The 14,792-nt window shown below is 37.0% G+C and overlaps 2 protein-coding genes across 7 annotated transcripts in view; one reads left to right on the forward strand and one right to left on the reverse strand.

The window, feature by feature from the left end:
- The window catches only part of Spata17 (spermatogenesis associated 17), a 201,362-nt gene extending 192,898 nt beyond the window's left edge, over nt 1–8,464 (reverse strand). For both annotated transcript variants that reach the window (XM_023566997.2, XM_023566996.2), the window contains exon 1: nt 8,282–8,464. In XM_023566997.2, coding sequence (XP_023422765.1) covers nt 8,282–8,349 — 68 coding nt within the window. In that variant the 5' untranslated portion in view covers nt 8,350–8,464. The remainder of the gene's footprint in view (nt 1–8,281) is intronic.
- Nucleotides 8,465–8,606: 142 nt separating this feature from the next.
- The window catches only part of Gpatch2 (G-patch domain containing 2), a 145,691-nt gene continuing 139,505 nt past the window's right edge, over nt 8,607–14,792 (forward strand). For all 5 annotated transcript variants that reach the window (XR_010043290.1, XR_010043288.1, XR_010043289.1 and 2 more), the window contains exon 1: nt 8,607–8,790. Coding sequence is in view for 2 of the 5 variants with exons in the window: in XM_003474234.5 (XP_003474282.1) it covers nt 8,735–8,790 (56 nt within the window). In the remaining 3 variants the exon portion in view is untranslated. The remainder of the gene's footprint in view (nt 8,791–14,792) is intronic.

Consider the following 14,792-nt stretch of genomic DNA (forward strand, 5'->3'; position numbering starts at 1 on the left):
TGCCTGCCACAGACGACATTTGTATGTATTTTCTGGTCATGTCGTGCTGTTGTCTAGGATAAGATTTTACAAGAAAAAGCAAAGAGTTCCCCCTGATGTCTGCAGTCCGTGGACTCCCATCTTGTTTTCCGTGACTTCTTCACAGAGTTTGATGGGTAACCATGGTCTCTTCTGCACCCCTTCCATTAACACTGTGGGTACTAAATTTGTTTCCTGTCATTGGACCCTGTTTTGCTTTACTTAACATCTTTCATTCCAGATCTTCATGACCCAGAGATCACTAAACTATGGTGACGTGTGCTTGTGTCATGCGATGACACTCACGAAGTTCAGTGTAGCACCGTATTACCGTGTGTGCAAAGCCCTTCTGCCTTGGTTTTGAGTACGAAAGACAGTCCACGGACTGTCTTTCTTTCCTCCATTTCTCATTCTTGTCCTTGTTTCCTTCCCTCCCCCCCTCGGTTTATTTTCTATCTTTTTACACAGTGTTTCAAATTAGTCAAACCACTGGGTGGAAGGGCAGATGTGAATACGGCGCAGATTCCCCTCATGCTCCTTCAAACTAGCACCCACGCTGCCTCCCTAGTTAGCAGTGTTTTAGGTTGGACTCATTCTTCACTTGGTGTCATTACAAATGCAAAACGCAAGCGATCACATTCAGTGTTTTGAGTTTATGTTTTTTAATCTCTCGTGGTGACACCAGTGAAGTAGAAAATTAAGGAAAATTAAATAATCTCTTTTTGGAGTATGAACAGTAATGTATATAAACAAAACTCTTATTATGTTAATCAGAACTATACACTGTAAATAAAAGGAAACCCCTAAAAGTCAGCCAGGTAACTTACTGCTAAGCTTTAACTTACGTGTTGCAATTTGATTTCTATGCCCATTTTTCTGTTGCCCCCTTTAAACTGCTTGAATATGCAATTGCAGATACTCGGGTTACCACTGGGATACTGCTTACTCACGCAATATGCAATATGTCATGAACTGCTAGACGTTTTATGTTCAAAATGAAAAATGTGGGTAACACTTTATTTTAATGGTATATTAATTAGTTCCAAATTATAATGAAAATCCTATAGCAGTGAATAAAATATGACATCTACATGAATTTGAAATAAATTTATTATGACCAGTATTATCACAATGAATACTAAATGAATTAATAATGATGAAAGACTGAAAGTATCACCAGTAATATAATAAAACATCAGGAAAAAGTAGGAAGTTTCCAGTCATTCCATCATCAATTAGAAACAAGCACTATTCCCTTGAATAACACTATCCCTGTGTATCATTAGTGGCCAGAAATAATAAATGTAAAATGAAAATAGAATATGTGGCTAAATATCTCTCCAGTAACATGCAGGAAATGCTTTACATATCAACAGATTGCTTAGTATGACCTGTAGATATTAAATATAATATAATACAAATAGAATGTAAGTAATAATAATTAAAAACCCAATAATTTTTCCTTCTTTCAGTGTTACATGTGAAACTATTTTAGACAACGGGAATAAAACCCCAGTATTAGCTGACTTATGCCATCAGATATGCAGATGTGTAGAATGATTATGTTTTACAGGTAAATTCACTGTTTGTTCTTAAGGTCTATCCATACCTGCTCTTCTGATCATCAGGGGCCAAGGGCCTGACCAGAGGCACTGGATGCTGAGAACTGAGCCTGCCCTTTAGAATGGGAAGCCTGTTTGTTTCTCACTGAGAGCCCTCATTGCTATTACTATTTCAAAGCTCAGTGGGAAAAGGCTCACAATAACCAGCACTACTGATCACCAAGCAGAAGTTCCTGCAGCTTATCACACAGATTTATATTACTGCATTTTAAAAGTATCTGGACTTACTTTCCTTTCCCCTTCTCACTTCAGTTCCTGACAATTCCATCCTAAAGCCCTCAGCCATGGGCAGAGATAATAGAGGTCTATGGTAGGGAGGGGCAAGGGTGCTGGGTCACAGAGGCTGTTGGCCTGGGCTCAGATGTCAGTTCCTGAGCTCAGTAAGGACAGCGCTCCCTGGAGAGGGCACTTGGCATGGGGTCAAGGAAAGCTGAGGGAAGGGTCTACATGTGGGCTCCAGTGCAGGGATGAGAACCCAAGACCAGCGCAGGTGCAGGTGGCTGCTGGGCATCTGGGCTGGCAGGGATGGGAAGGTTCACAGCATGGAAGGGCAGAGACCCTGCTGAGGGGATAGGAGTTTGGTTTATACATACAGGGATTAATCAAGTCAGCAAATGAATTAAGAATAGTGGGAGCCAGATCTCCCTGTCAGAGAAGACCGCGTGCTGCAGTCCCAGGAGGGGCAGGGGCTTCACCAGTGTCCAGGAGCTGAAGAGCAGACTGGGCAACAAAGCAAGACCTTGCCAGAAAGCAGGAGCAGGAGAGAGACAGAAAGAAAAACAGAAACAGGGTGGGGGAGGAGGAAGAAGAACAAGGTGGAGGAGGAATGGAAGGAAGGATGGGGGAGAAAAGAAAGGTAAGAAGGAAGAGAGGGGAGGAGGAAGTGAGGGGGAGGTGGGAAGGGAGAAAAGGAGGGAACAGACTCCCGTCAGCATGAAAGGAAGGATCCTGGAGTTGAACACACTAAGTAAAACAGGAGACTAGAGTTCATAGGGATTAAAATAAATTCAAAGTCTGGATGAGAAACAAGAAACATACAAAGGTTCAAGATTCAGTTTTGGGAAACATTTCTTGATTGCAAAGGAAAAAAGAAAAAGAATATTCCAGTGGGAAGCACAGCAAACATCACCTTAATAAACTGATCAAATTAATGTGGTTGGCGATGGGGCAAATCAAAACCACGCTGTGCCTGGCAGGATCCAATGAGACCACCGCATCACTTACGAAATTTTCTTGCGAAAAATATGTAACCTGAATCCAATCAAGCGAAAAGCCAGACAAACCTCATTTGTGGGACATTCTAAAAGGTAATCAATCTGTAATTTTCAAAAAGTGTCACGGTGATGGAAATCAAAGTTGAGAAAATGCTCCATGTTTAAGGCAATCACAGAGATAACACAAACTATCTTTTTGCTATAAAGAACATTTTGAGAAGCAATCGCAAAAGCTGCAGTAGCATCTAGGAATTACTGTAGATTGCAGAAACAGGTCAGGGCTGATTTCCTGCTTTTGATGGTCTAATTGTGACTACCAAGGGAACACTTTTATGTGTAAAGCATTTATGGGAACACATGCCATCAGTTTGCAATTTATTCTCTTATGATTCAGAAGAAAGGACATTTGTAACTTTTCTGTAAATTTGAGGTTGTTTTAATAAATTTAAATACTATGTAGATATATGTGCATACATTAAATGATTTTATTTCAAATACTATGTTCTCGACCTCTGAAACTTCCATTTGCTTCATTTTTACATTTCCTTTAATTCATTTATATTTATATTTTCTAAGTCTATAAACATATTTTAAATATCTACTTGAAAATCATTATCTGATAATTCTATTATCTTTACATTTCTGAGTTTGTTTGTTTCTGTGATTTTTGTGTCTCCTGGTTACGTGTCATAGTTTGCTACATTTTCGTATGAGATCGGAATTTGTTTAGAATTCTTTAGGCAAAAAAACCCAAAACCAACAACAACCAAAAATATAAAGTAAACTAAAAAACAGGGGTGTCTGGCTGACCTCACTTTTCTTTTTCCTTGAGATCAGATTCCAGTGTTTATATTAATAAAATTTAAGGCTATTTTCTTGGTTTCTATTAAATAGAGTCATTTTCCCTTGCATTTTTATAGTTACTCTTCAACAGTTTTACATAAAATGATATTAAGATTTACTTTTGCTACCCTATGAGACATGGTTTTGCAAATCTAAGTCAGAATTTTTGGAGGCGCAGGGCTTGAGACAGTGTCTTGCTATGCAGTTCAGGCTAACCCTGAACTCACTATGTAACTGAGGCTGGCCTCAACTCATGGCAATCCTCTTGCTTCAGCCTCCTGAGTGCTGGGATTACAAGTGTGTGCCAGCACACCCAGCTATTTTTTTGTTTTCTAAAATTAATTTTATTAGCACATGTTAGACGTACATAATAATCTCATTCATCATAGGGAATACATGAGAAAAGTTGGACAGACTGGGAAACTGCTCAGTATTATACTAAGAAACTTCATAATAAGGAGATATAGACAACTACTGCATAATTGTAGGCTTGGAAAGATTATTCCATGGTAGACTAAAATCTTTCTTCGATTGACAGTCATTCTGATTTAAAGTTCATTTGACTATAGAATATTAAAATTTCTTAAATGTATTTCCTCAGAGAAAAGCACATAGATGATATAACTGAGTCTCTGCTTGTCTGAAGATGTCTTTCTTTCATGCTATCCCCAAAACATAAACCTTTGCTAGGATTGTTAGATGCCATCTTGGATGGTTAGTGATTATCACTCTTTTCTATCTTCTAGGCTTTAGCAGACAGGGTATCCAGGGTAGTGTTCTTCTTTAGCAATATTTTTCTTCTGGCAAGAGTAGAAGCTTGTGAAACTGTTTATTTTTTGAAATGTCATCATATAACATCTAAAAAGTAAGCCTTCAAAAGAAATCCTACTGAAGACTCAGCCTTTTCTATTCAAAGCTAAACTTTCTTCAGCTTAGGAAAGTTTGTTCTAGTATTTATCATTAACCTACTTCTTTTCCACTCTAAATCCAGCAGCAATTACTATTCACATAATAAGTCTTCTGCCATGTTATTAATCTTATCACAGTTTCTATTTATGTATGCTTGTGGATTCCATTGCTTTCCTAAAACATTTACATTTTAGTAGTGATCATTCTATCTTTAATTCAGCATTACATTTCTCAATTAAATTTTCTGTTAAAGTAGGTTACTATACTTTTTCTCCTCTAATTTTTATCTCTGCAAAAGTTACCATCATTTTATCCACATATTTATTTTGTCCATTAGTTCCACCTCTACAGAAGCCTCATGATTTGGTTGGTGGGTTTAATCTCCTTCCTTTAGTCTAAACTAACATTCCTTTAAACGATATGTGAACTTTCTCTGGGTATTTTCAATTTCTTGATATGTACACAGGGCTGTCTATTTAGGTTACCTCGGCAGTGATGGACTCACAGCCAGTAAAAATGACAATTCTTTGTCTCTTTAATGAGAAATCAGTGAACATGTTTTTGTTAAAGAATGAGGCATAAGCAGGATTACTGTGCATTTTTATTTTGCCTTTGAATTAAATTGAGCTATATTTTATTTCATAAATATATCTGATGGTGGCTGTTAGTTTTAGAAATATATTCTTTATGATAAAAAATTTTTATTTTTAAAGAGGAAGTATTAAAGAATTTTATCTCAGTGAAGATTACACTGAGGTACACAGGTACCACATATAATGTATGTAAAAGAAGTGCATATTGACAACATATGCACTTCATTAAATATATAATTAAAAATATGCCAAAGAAAATGTTGACTAATACATCAATAAACATTTTTAATTTTCAAAAGAGGGAAAGAAACCCAAGAATAAGTATTTATTAATTGCTTATTTAACATTTACTACGTTGATCATAAGACTTTTACATTCTGTCTTTTGGGAGTTAAACTCAAGACCCCACGTTTGCTAGGCAGATGCTTATGCCGCTGAGCTAAATCCCCAGCCCCAAGTGAAGTAAGTGTTTAAGAGTTTTTGTTTAAATCTAAAGTAACACAGAGTTAAAATTGAATTGCTTCTACACGTTGGCACGAATCATTTCCAAATACTTGGAAAAATACTGCTAAGGCCCATCTATCAAAATTATGAAACAGAAAATTTAGTAATTTAATAGAATAAAAGAGACTCATCTCTAGTCAAGTATGCCATTGTTCTGATTAATAGGGCAAGTATGCTAAGATTACTGGGGCAAAGGGGATTGCCCAAATTCAGACACTGAGCCAGTTTACCAGCACGCCTAAGAACATAGTTAAGAACTGCAGTTAGTTGTCGGAGTCAAAAAAAAAATGTATTTGTGGGGATAAGAGATTCTAAAATCAACCCAGTTTAAGAAAATCACATTTTAGATTTATGCAGGGTAATGAACTGCATGTACATCCTCAGCCTTTATTAGCTAGTCATTTCTCTACCTCAACCTGATGTTGGAAAGGTAAGGTTTAAAAGTAAGTTATATTATAGTCACCATGGTCTTTATTTCAAATAGGCAGAATTTCAAATTTTGATTCCTTCATGATGTTTAGAGACTTTCCTTCATGCTGAAAATATTATTATTGATAATTATATACAAAATGTTAGGAATGCCAGTTTATTTTAATCATGGCCTTTGAATAGTACTAGTTATTTCTGTAAGCAGTCTCCAGGTTTGAGGAAATGTGTCCACTGTCAAAACCCAGAAGGTTAGGACAAAGGCTGATCCTGAAATATGCAAGGAGAAATTATGCCTTTTGCTATTGTGTAATACTTCATCAGGATTTTCTACAATAGTGTTTCAGAGCTCTTAAAAATATGTCTTTGAGGGTTTTTTGAGGAACCTTCATGTTGATTTACACAGTGGTAGTATTAATTTAATTTATGGAAGGGTTCCTTTCTCTGTGCATTCTCATCAGCATGTTTCATTTTATTTGTGTTCTTGGTGATCACAATTCTGACCAACTGTACCAATCCTTGGTACATACCTGAAGGAATTAAGGTTAGCATACCATAGGAATTCCTATATACTCATGTTTATTGTGGTACAAGGACAATAGTCAAGATATGGAACCAAAACTTGCCCGTTAACAGAGGAACAGATAAAGAAAATGTAATATCTATGGAAGATAAGCAACATTTCATCATTTACAGAAAAATGGATGGCTCTGGAGATCATCATGTTGAGTCAGACTCAAAAAGATAAGTATCTCGTCTTCTCCCTGACATGTAAAATCTAAAAAAGATGACAAGAAAGTAGAGGGGAGACTATTAACAAACAAGAGGAAGAGAAGGAGAAGAAGAAAGAATAAGAAAGGGGGCAGTAAAGGAGGGACATAGGTAAAGTATGTTATGTCCATTTCCAAATCGGCAAAATGAAGCCCATTAATTGATATAACCAATGTATAGCGATGAAAATGTTGGGAGACAGATTAATACATTAACATTCTAATAAATGAAATACATGAAAAAGTTCCTAAAACAATCTTATATGCAATTCGTACTTAAGCAGTATTAGGTGTTTCCCTTCTTGCTCCATTTTATATATCATGATTAAATTTTTAAACACCTATATTTTATACTAGGCTGTGAATATCATGAGGAATGGAAATTATTTCATTTATATATTTTTATCAGAAGTAAATACAGGGCCTGCCACATACTATTCAATAATGCTCACTAAATAGATAATTTCTGAATGCTAAATAGAGAATTTCTGGCTGTTTTTGTATGTTTGCTTAAAAACAAGTAATTAAAAGATTCATTAATGGAGTTATTCAACAAATAATTATTGTCCAGCTCTAATGTGTCAGGAACTAAGATAATGTGGAGTGTAAAATAATGGGAAACAAGAAAGAGACAGTCTTTCTACTAGTTGAAAAGGTGAGACAGTATCATCTCACTAAAATATAACCGTGATCAATGCTGTAATAACTACATGGTGAAATAATAAATTACTAGGGAGATAAATATTAAAGTAAATTGTACAGAAAAATCGTCATGTTGGCTTATTTTCCATTATCTGCCAAGTCACCTTACTTTAGTGACCCAAACTGGAAATCTAGTTACCACGAACCAAAAGGCTCCCTGGTGTAGGGAGATGAAAATCGCTGCTAGTACCTTCTTTAGCTCTTTTCTGTTAGTTAGTGGGTACCGCGGTGCTAATTATCCAAAGTATCCCAGAGGGTTTACTTTCATTTTAAGAAAAGCAAGGAGTCATAAAACAATAGAGTCCAAGATGTTGTGACAGAAAACCTCCCCTTGTAGGGGCCACACTGAGCTCTGGGCCCAGTGACCCCAGTTAGGCCTCTGGACTCTTCTGGACGGGACAGCATAGATTTCACCAAACAGAGAAGTCGTGATGTCTGAGAAAAATGCATCCCTTTACAATTTTATCAATGTTGGACTGCTCCTTAAATCATTTCAACTCGATCTGTAGTCTCGCTCCAAGCTGAATTCCGCTGTGTGGATGACATTACTTTTAAACTTCTGCTTAAGTTTGCAGCCGCTAATGGGGAGAACGGGGTGCATGGACTTTGTCCACGGATAACTCCTGCAGAGGAACAAGTGGCTGCAGTCCTGATGGCAACCCCTCTCTGCACTGACTTACCTGTTCCTAAAGTAGTACTGGTTTTCTATAAACCCCGAGCGAGCCTGCAGGCGGGCTAACGTGGCCATGAACTCCAGCCCTGCTCACCGCTGGTGTTACTCTTGTCTCCCTGGCAACTGGGCTGAACCACTAGCCAGCCCCAGAGGGGTTCACAATTTTTTCTTTTCTTTCACCACAATTAGGTTATAAAAAGACCAGAAATAGAATTAGGAATTTTTGACCAGTGAAAAGTTTAACTTATTCTTTCATTTCTATGGGTGAAACGCGGCGACTAAAAGAAGGCAAGCAGTGTTGGGGGGGATTGATGGTTGCGTCCAACTTCCGCTTTCCGCCTCTTGGCAGCTTCCGGAAGTTCTCAAAATGCTGAACTGCTCTTTGGAAGTCGCCGGGACTGTAGTACTTGGGGTTTGTTCTCGGGCCTGAGCCTCCAGGCTAGGCTTCTGGGTGTCGTTAATGTTCGGGGCCGCCGGGCGCCAAGGGATCGGAGCTCCAGCCGCCGGGAACAGCTGGTGAGGCTGGCGGCCCTGGGGATGGGCGATCTGGAGCGGGCGCGCCGGCTGAGGCCGCCTGACCCGCAGCTGCCAGGGGCGGGTTGGGACGGCTGGGCGGGAGACTAGCTGTGGTCCGGCTCGGAGGGAGGCGTCTTGGTGTGTGCTGAGGATGTGTGAAGGAATACAGCACATGCTCGCCGGTTGCTTGGGTCACGCTTCGGATGTTTTAGAAGTCAAGCGCTCTGTGCTACCCAGCGGTCCTCTACCCCTGCTTGCTGGCAGCATTCGGGGCAGAGTTACTTTAGCTTGATCCAGGCCTTCGTCACTTTGCTGCCAAAATTTCCAGCGTGGGCTAAATTTCTTGGAATCCCCGAAATTTGGAGATGTACTAACGGAAAAGACATCAATCTCTGATCCCCATGCCTCTTTCTGTGACTTGGAAGCCCACCTGTTTCCCGCTGCCTGGAGCGCGCTGACCCAGTTCGTAGAGGTTGTGTGGTGCTGTCCAAGGCTCCAGAATGCCAGGATTAAGTTGGGGTTTGGACCGAACGTTCATTCTTCGTATCTCCATTATCACTTTGGATTCATACACTGCTTTAACTTTTCAGAGTGCTGTCAGATTAGACCTTATCCTTATGAAAATACCAGAATACTGAAGTAATTTCTCCATATTTGCCTTAGAATTTTAGAGATAGGAGTTATTCCTTTCTTTAGTTTTGTAGTTGAGAACTCTGTGAGGTGTGTCTTTGTTTTTCTCTCTCTCCCATGCCATTTTCCTGTAAGACAAGCTGTGAAATAGGTACATTTTCCACCGACAATCCTCAAACTGCACTTGGACCAGCAGGTGAAAGGATGTTGCTTGAAAATACATGTCCATTCTTGGATTCTGCAGAAAGTAGAGAACGAGGAATTCTTTTAGTCTGTGATCACAAAGAAAATTTATTTCTTAGCACCTAGAACTGAAAAGTTGAAAGACTCTTTCCCCAATTACTGTGAGTTGGATCTGATCATTCTTAGTTCATTTTATGGTGAATATAGATATGGTTAAGCTACCTTTAACTATCACTTGTTCCAGCAAGAAAAGTAGGAGCACTTTTTAAAATGAGACAATTTTTTGAATGGTGTAATTAGGGTAGAATAAAAAACACAGTTTTGTAAGTGCTTAACTGTGTTATTTTTGGCAGTCATGTATACTTGTGTAGCCCACAGGGTAAAAGACATTTCCACCCATGTAATTTCCTTTGCTGTATACTTTTCTTAAACACCATTCAATGTCTCAATAACAGTGGAAGACAAAATGTGCCGTATAGTTGTCTCCCCTTACTACAGACTTGTAGGTAGGTTATTATTTGATTAAAAAGTGTGATCCTCTCAATTCCTTTTTCTGCCTTTAACTTCACACCCAAATCATGGGAGTACCTCTTTATAATGCAGAGAAACCTTGAGTTCTCTTAAAGACTCTATCCTATTTTTACTACTTGACATGAACCCTTTTTAATGTCATCAGAATATAACTGTAACATCTGGCATTTGGTGTTTTTGGATAAAATTCTTAAAATCTTGCCTGATTTGGCAGAATGAATGTGTTACAGAACACTATAACCTTTATTTTCTAGTTTAGCATTTCTTAGTGGAATTTTCTTTTTCATTTATTGAACACACATTTACTAAACTGTACACATTTGTTTTACTACTATGAATACCACTGGAGTTGCTACTAAGTTTTCAATAGTTGGTGCCAGTTGTTACATACGTATCTCATCTTGTGTAAATCCTCCGGAGTAGGTACATTATTCTTTGCATTTTATATAAGGTGAGGAGAAGCACAGATAGTTTAAACAGCCTGCCTAGATGTCTTCTTTGCAGTGTGATTTCAGTGTGCCTAAGAAATTCCTAGCCATCTGCTATACTGCTTCTGTATCTGAATGATGTACAACAGTTCTAGGAATACATGAACTACAAAGTTTATGTTCAGATTTGTTAGCCATCCTGGAATTCCTGAGGTATTTAAGTCCTATCGTGGTGTTTTAAAAACTCTCTCCAATATGGAAGTTGATTTCTTAATTTTAGGCACCAAATGGTTATAGATGATTTTTCTATTGAACTGTGGTATCCTATTTATTTAACTGTGTTATATGGCTTTTCGTATTTGCCTCAAGGCCATTAAAAAGAAACTGAGCTCTGGACTTCTATTTCTGGAGTTTAATTTTTATTGGTATTTTGATTTTCTTTAGGTCTAGAAAACTGCACAGTAAAACTGCATTTTTTTAATAAGTGATTTTTGTCTTGAACTCAATTTCCTCTTGTTAAGGTGGTATGATCCAAATTCTTTTAATTAAGGATCAAAGCAATGGCCAGAATGAATTTGGCTAAGTAATTAATTTAGCGTCCTATTATGTCAGGCTAGAAACTTAAAACAGCTTTGATAATTTGCTTTTACCTTCACATGTACTTAACTAGAAACTTAAGAATGTCTAGCTTCTTAATGTGGCAGAAAATTTGAAATCCAAATAGTCTAAAATTTTTAGTCGTCATATTTTTCTTCTGTTATTTGTCAGAACATTCATTTAGTCATTTGATAGTTTGTTCTTCCTGAAGAGTTTTAAAAATTTATGTGTTACCCAGTATGGTAGGAGTTGCATTTAATGTTCAGTTGTCTTCTGATTCCTTGTGTAGGAATTCAGGATATATTATGTAATCAATAAATACTAATTGAGCATATATAAGCAATAAGCAAGACTTATAATCTATTCTACCTAATGCTTACCTAAGAGGTACTTGAGTGTATGGATATCAACAAGAATTAGAAGTATCTTTCATATTCTAAGTTTTTGTCTTGTTTGATTTAATCTGACTTTATTTCATTTGGGCAGTTTCTTTTTTCAGTAGTTTACATTGTAGAAGCATTTAGAAATAAAGCTTCTAATGATTCTTGAAGTCATTAAATGAAATAAAAAATCAAAAGAACAGTCCTCAACTTTAAATAATCAGCTTTCCCTTTTTAATCATTAAGTTACAAGTTAGAATTAGACCTTTTTCTTTAAAGCTCACTGTGGTTTAGTTTTCTGCAAATTGCCAGAGTAGGGAGAAGGGACAAACTTCCACAGTGACAGGACGTAGCTGCCAAGGGGCACCTACAGCTGAATACAAGTCAGTGGAACTTCTGCTCCTGGAGGGGGAGTGAGTTTTTGTTTGCAGGGGAACCTTGTGATTTAACTGGGAATGAGTACTTTCTTCACACTTTTTCCTTCTCATAATATCTGTATATTAAAATAAGAGTAACTTAGGTATATACTTTTTTTTTTCTAATTTAAGATTTTTGGAAAAAAAAAAAAAAAGCTTGATAGTGTCCTTAATGAATTCAGGAACTTCCTAAAATGGTATGCAACAATTTTGCGTATGTGTGTAGCACTCCCTCTACCCCCCAAATCAGAATACTTTGTGAGCCCAGGAAGGTTGTAGGCCTGTGCTTTTTATTAGGGTAACCCCTGGTTTCTGCATGAGATCGCACCTCAAAAGCTGTGTGGCTTGCTGTTTTGTAGGGAGAAGTTTTGAAAGATGAAATCATTTTTGTCAATAGTAAGTATCCACTCTGATCCTCAAGTACTTTGCAGTAGAAATTATACTTACTTTCATGATGAATAAACAGAATATAAGTGGAACTGTCCAAGGTTCTATGACTAAGGAATATAATGGAATTCAGCTTCCAGATTCATAGCTTTGATCCTAAAGCTCACATTCTTGATGTAGTTTCCTCCCAGCCTGGCTTCTTTAGAGAATTCCATTCCATATTTATTGCATTATGTTAATGTAACATTGCAGTTAATCATTATATAAATGAAACATATAGTTTCAGAAAAAGGCAGTTCCCTCTTATGCCAACCTACATCTTTCAAAAGGAGAAAGAGGTTAATCCTGATTAATAGTTTATTTAGATACATAGGTCAAGGAATTTGTTTTAACATTTACTGTAAAGATTATTCTTATTAAAATTCCTTCTCCAAATACATAAAAGAAAAAAATAAAAGATATATTAGTAGATCTAGATAGGGAATTATTTTGGTAAATAATCACACCGTTAAGGAAAGAAATTTATAAATTCCAATGAACAGCATAAATCTTAGTCAAATTTAAGGTAATTCTTGTGGGTAATATTGTATTTAATTAGTCAAAATGTAGCCTTTCCTGTGAGATGTTTAATTGTTACCATTTGCATGATTAATCATTGTCACAGTCCATACTGTGAGATGTTAGTTTTAATGTGTGTTGTTTGCCTGTTTGCCGAATATTTCCCAGACTGACTAATCTTTCCTGACTTCTGAGTGCTCATAGCACGCATCTGTAAATATCAGTCTTTACTGTATATTGTCTTAGGACAATGTTATTATGCTCAGTGGATTATATCCATATAGAATCTAATACAGAAATAATTCTTTCCTTAAACTTTTCAAAGAAAACTAAAGTTGTACTTAGCAATTTATATTTAGTTTTCCACCCATAAAATACTCAATTTGTAGAAAAAATAATTCATGCTTTACAGAGGTGAAGATAAAAATTTTATTATGTACTGAGTGATGAACATTTACTTCCTTTCCTTAATTATGTGTTTAGTAGCTGCACTGAATTAGTTCCAGTCCTTTGGGGAGATACAAGCGTTTGTTGTTACTGTGTTCTGCCTTAAAACAGAAATATTTGAAGAAAACTCCTAACCTCAGTGCCCTGTTTTCTTTATTAATTGATCTTTCTGACTTTTAGGCATACAGTTTTAGGAAGACCTTTTTCTGAAATGATTAGAGCCTGGCAGTAAGGAACCCAAGCAAATCATTCATTTACTGAGTATTTAGTATTTCCTAGAACAGAACATACAAGCAAACTTGATTTGGGGGCAAAAATTCTTTAAAATGGCATCTCAAGTCTTGAATCAATGATACATTTTCTATTGCTCAGGATAATCTAATATCACCTGAAAAGAATGCTCATCTCATTTTTCTTTTATAAAATCCAACCTTTCTATAGATAATGGGACTATAATTTTGTTTGGGGATATTCTGTTCATGTGGACAATCTTAAGTAAACTATTGATGAGCTATTGTTTAAACACTATACCCAAAGCAAGATTTTATTTCCATGTGAGTTTCAAATGAAAAGAAGTGTTTTTACTAATGTGAATATAAGCATCCCAATTAATTTAGTGGTACTGTGTTTGAATTTACTTTAACTCTGGATGTTCAACAAACAGAGATTTGTACAGCAAAGTTCTGTATTTCTGGTTTGTCCTTTAATAGGAAAAGTCTTACTTAGAAATTAACTAAGTTTAAGATAAACTCGATACACTGTTCTGCTGTTGGTCCAGTAAACCACCAAAGCAAAGGCCAGGGGATAAACAGCTACTAACCACCCAACGGACCCTTAAAATCCTTTTTCTGTGTGGCCTATTGGTGCCTGTTTTACCGAGAGATGTTGGCAAAGCATCTCGTGACATTTATTGTCATTGCTGGTTGCATTTAGAGAAACAAAAGGCAACTATTCCCCTTAAGTTAATGAATATAGGCCCATTGGGCTATCACTGTAGTCAGAAAGGTGGCTTATTCAGATATGGTGCACACACAGGTCATAGTCTCATCTGTGTTCTGAAGCTGGAATTATACAGGGAACCTTTTTTATAAAGGAAAAAGAATTGCAGCTGTCTTCCAGTTTATGTAGAAAGATACATATTTGAGTCACTGTGATTTTAAAAAATCATAAAGGCTTTTAGTTTATACACTTAGATTGCCAGAGGAGCAAATTCTAGGAAATACAAACCCATTAACCGAAAAGCAGCCTTGTATCAGGCACTTGCAGCCTGCATTCTGCTAACCACAAAGGTTTGGTTCACGGAACTAAGTTTGCCTTCACGGCCTGAACCACTTTGTGTGGCTTCGGGCTCCCTTCCCCCTTTTCCACTCAATACTACAACACCAACTGTGAATCGCTTGCTTTTACACATAGATGTGTTAGATCGGACACAACAACTAAAGTAG

This window comes from Cavia porcellus, unplaced genomic scaffold (assembly GCF_034190915.1).
Source record: "Cavia porcellus strain 051 isolate PalLab524CR breed Dunkin Hartley unplaced genomic scaffold, mCavPor4.1 scaffold_26, whole genome shotgun sequence".
NCBI lineage: Eukaryota > Metazoa > Chordata > Mammalia > Rodentia > Caviidae > Cavia > Cavia porcellus.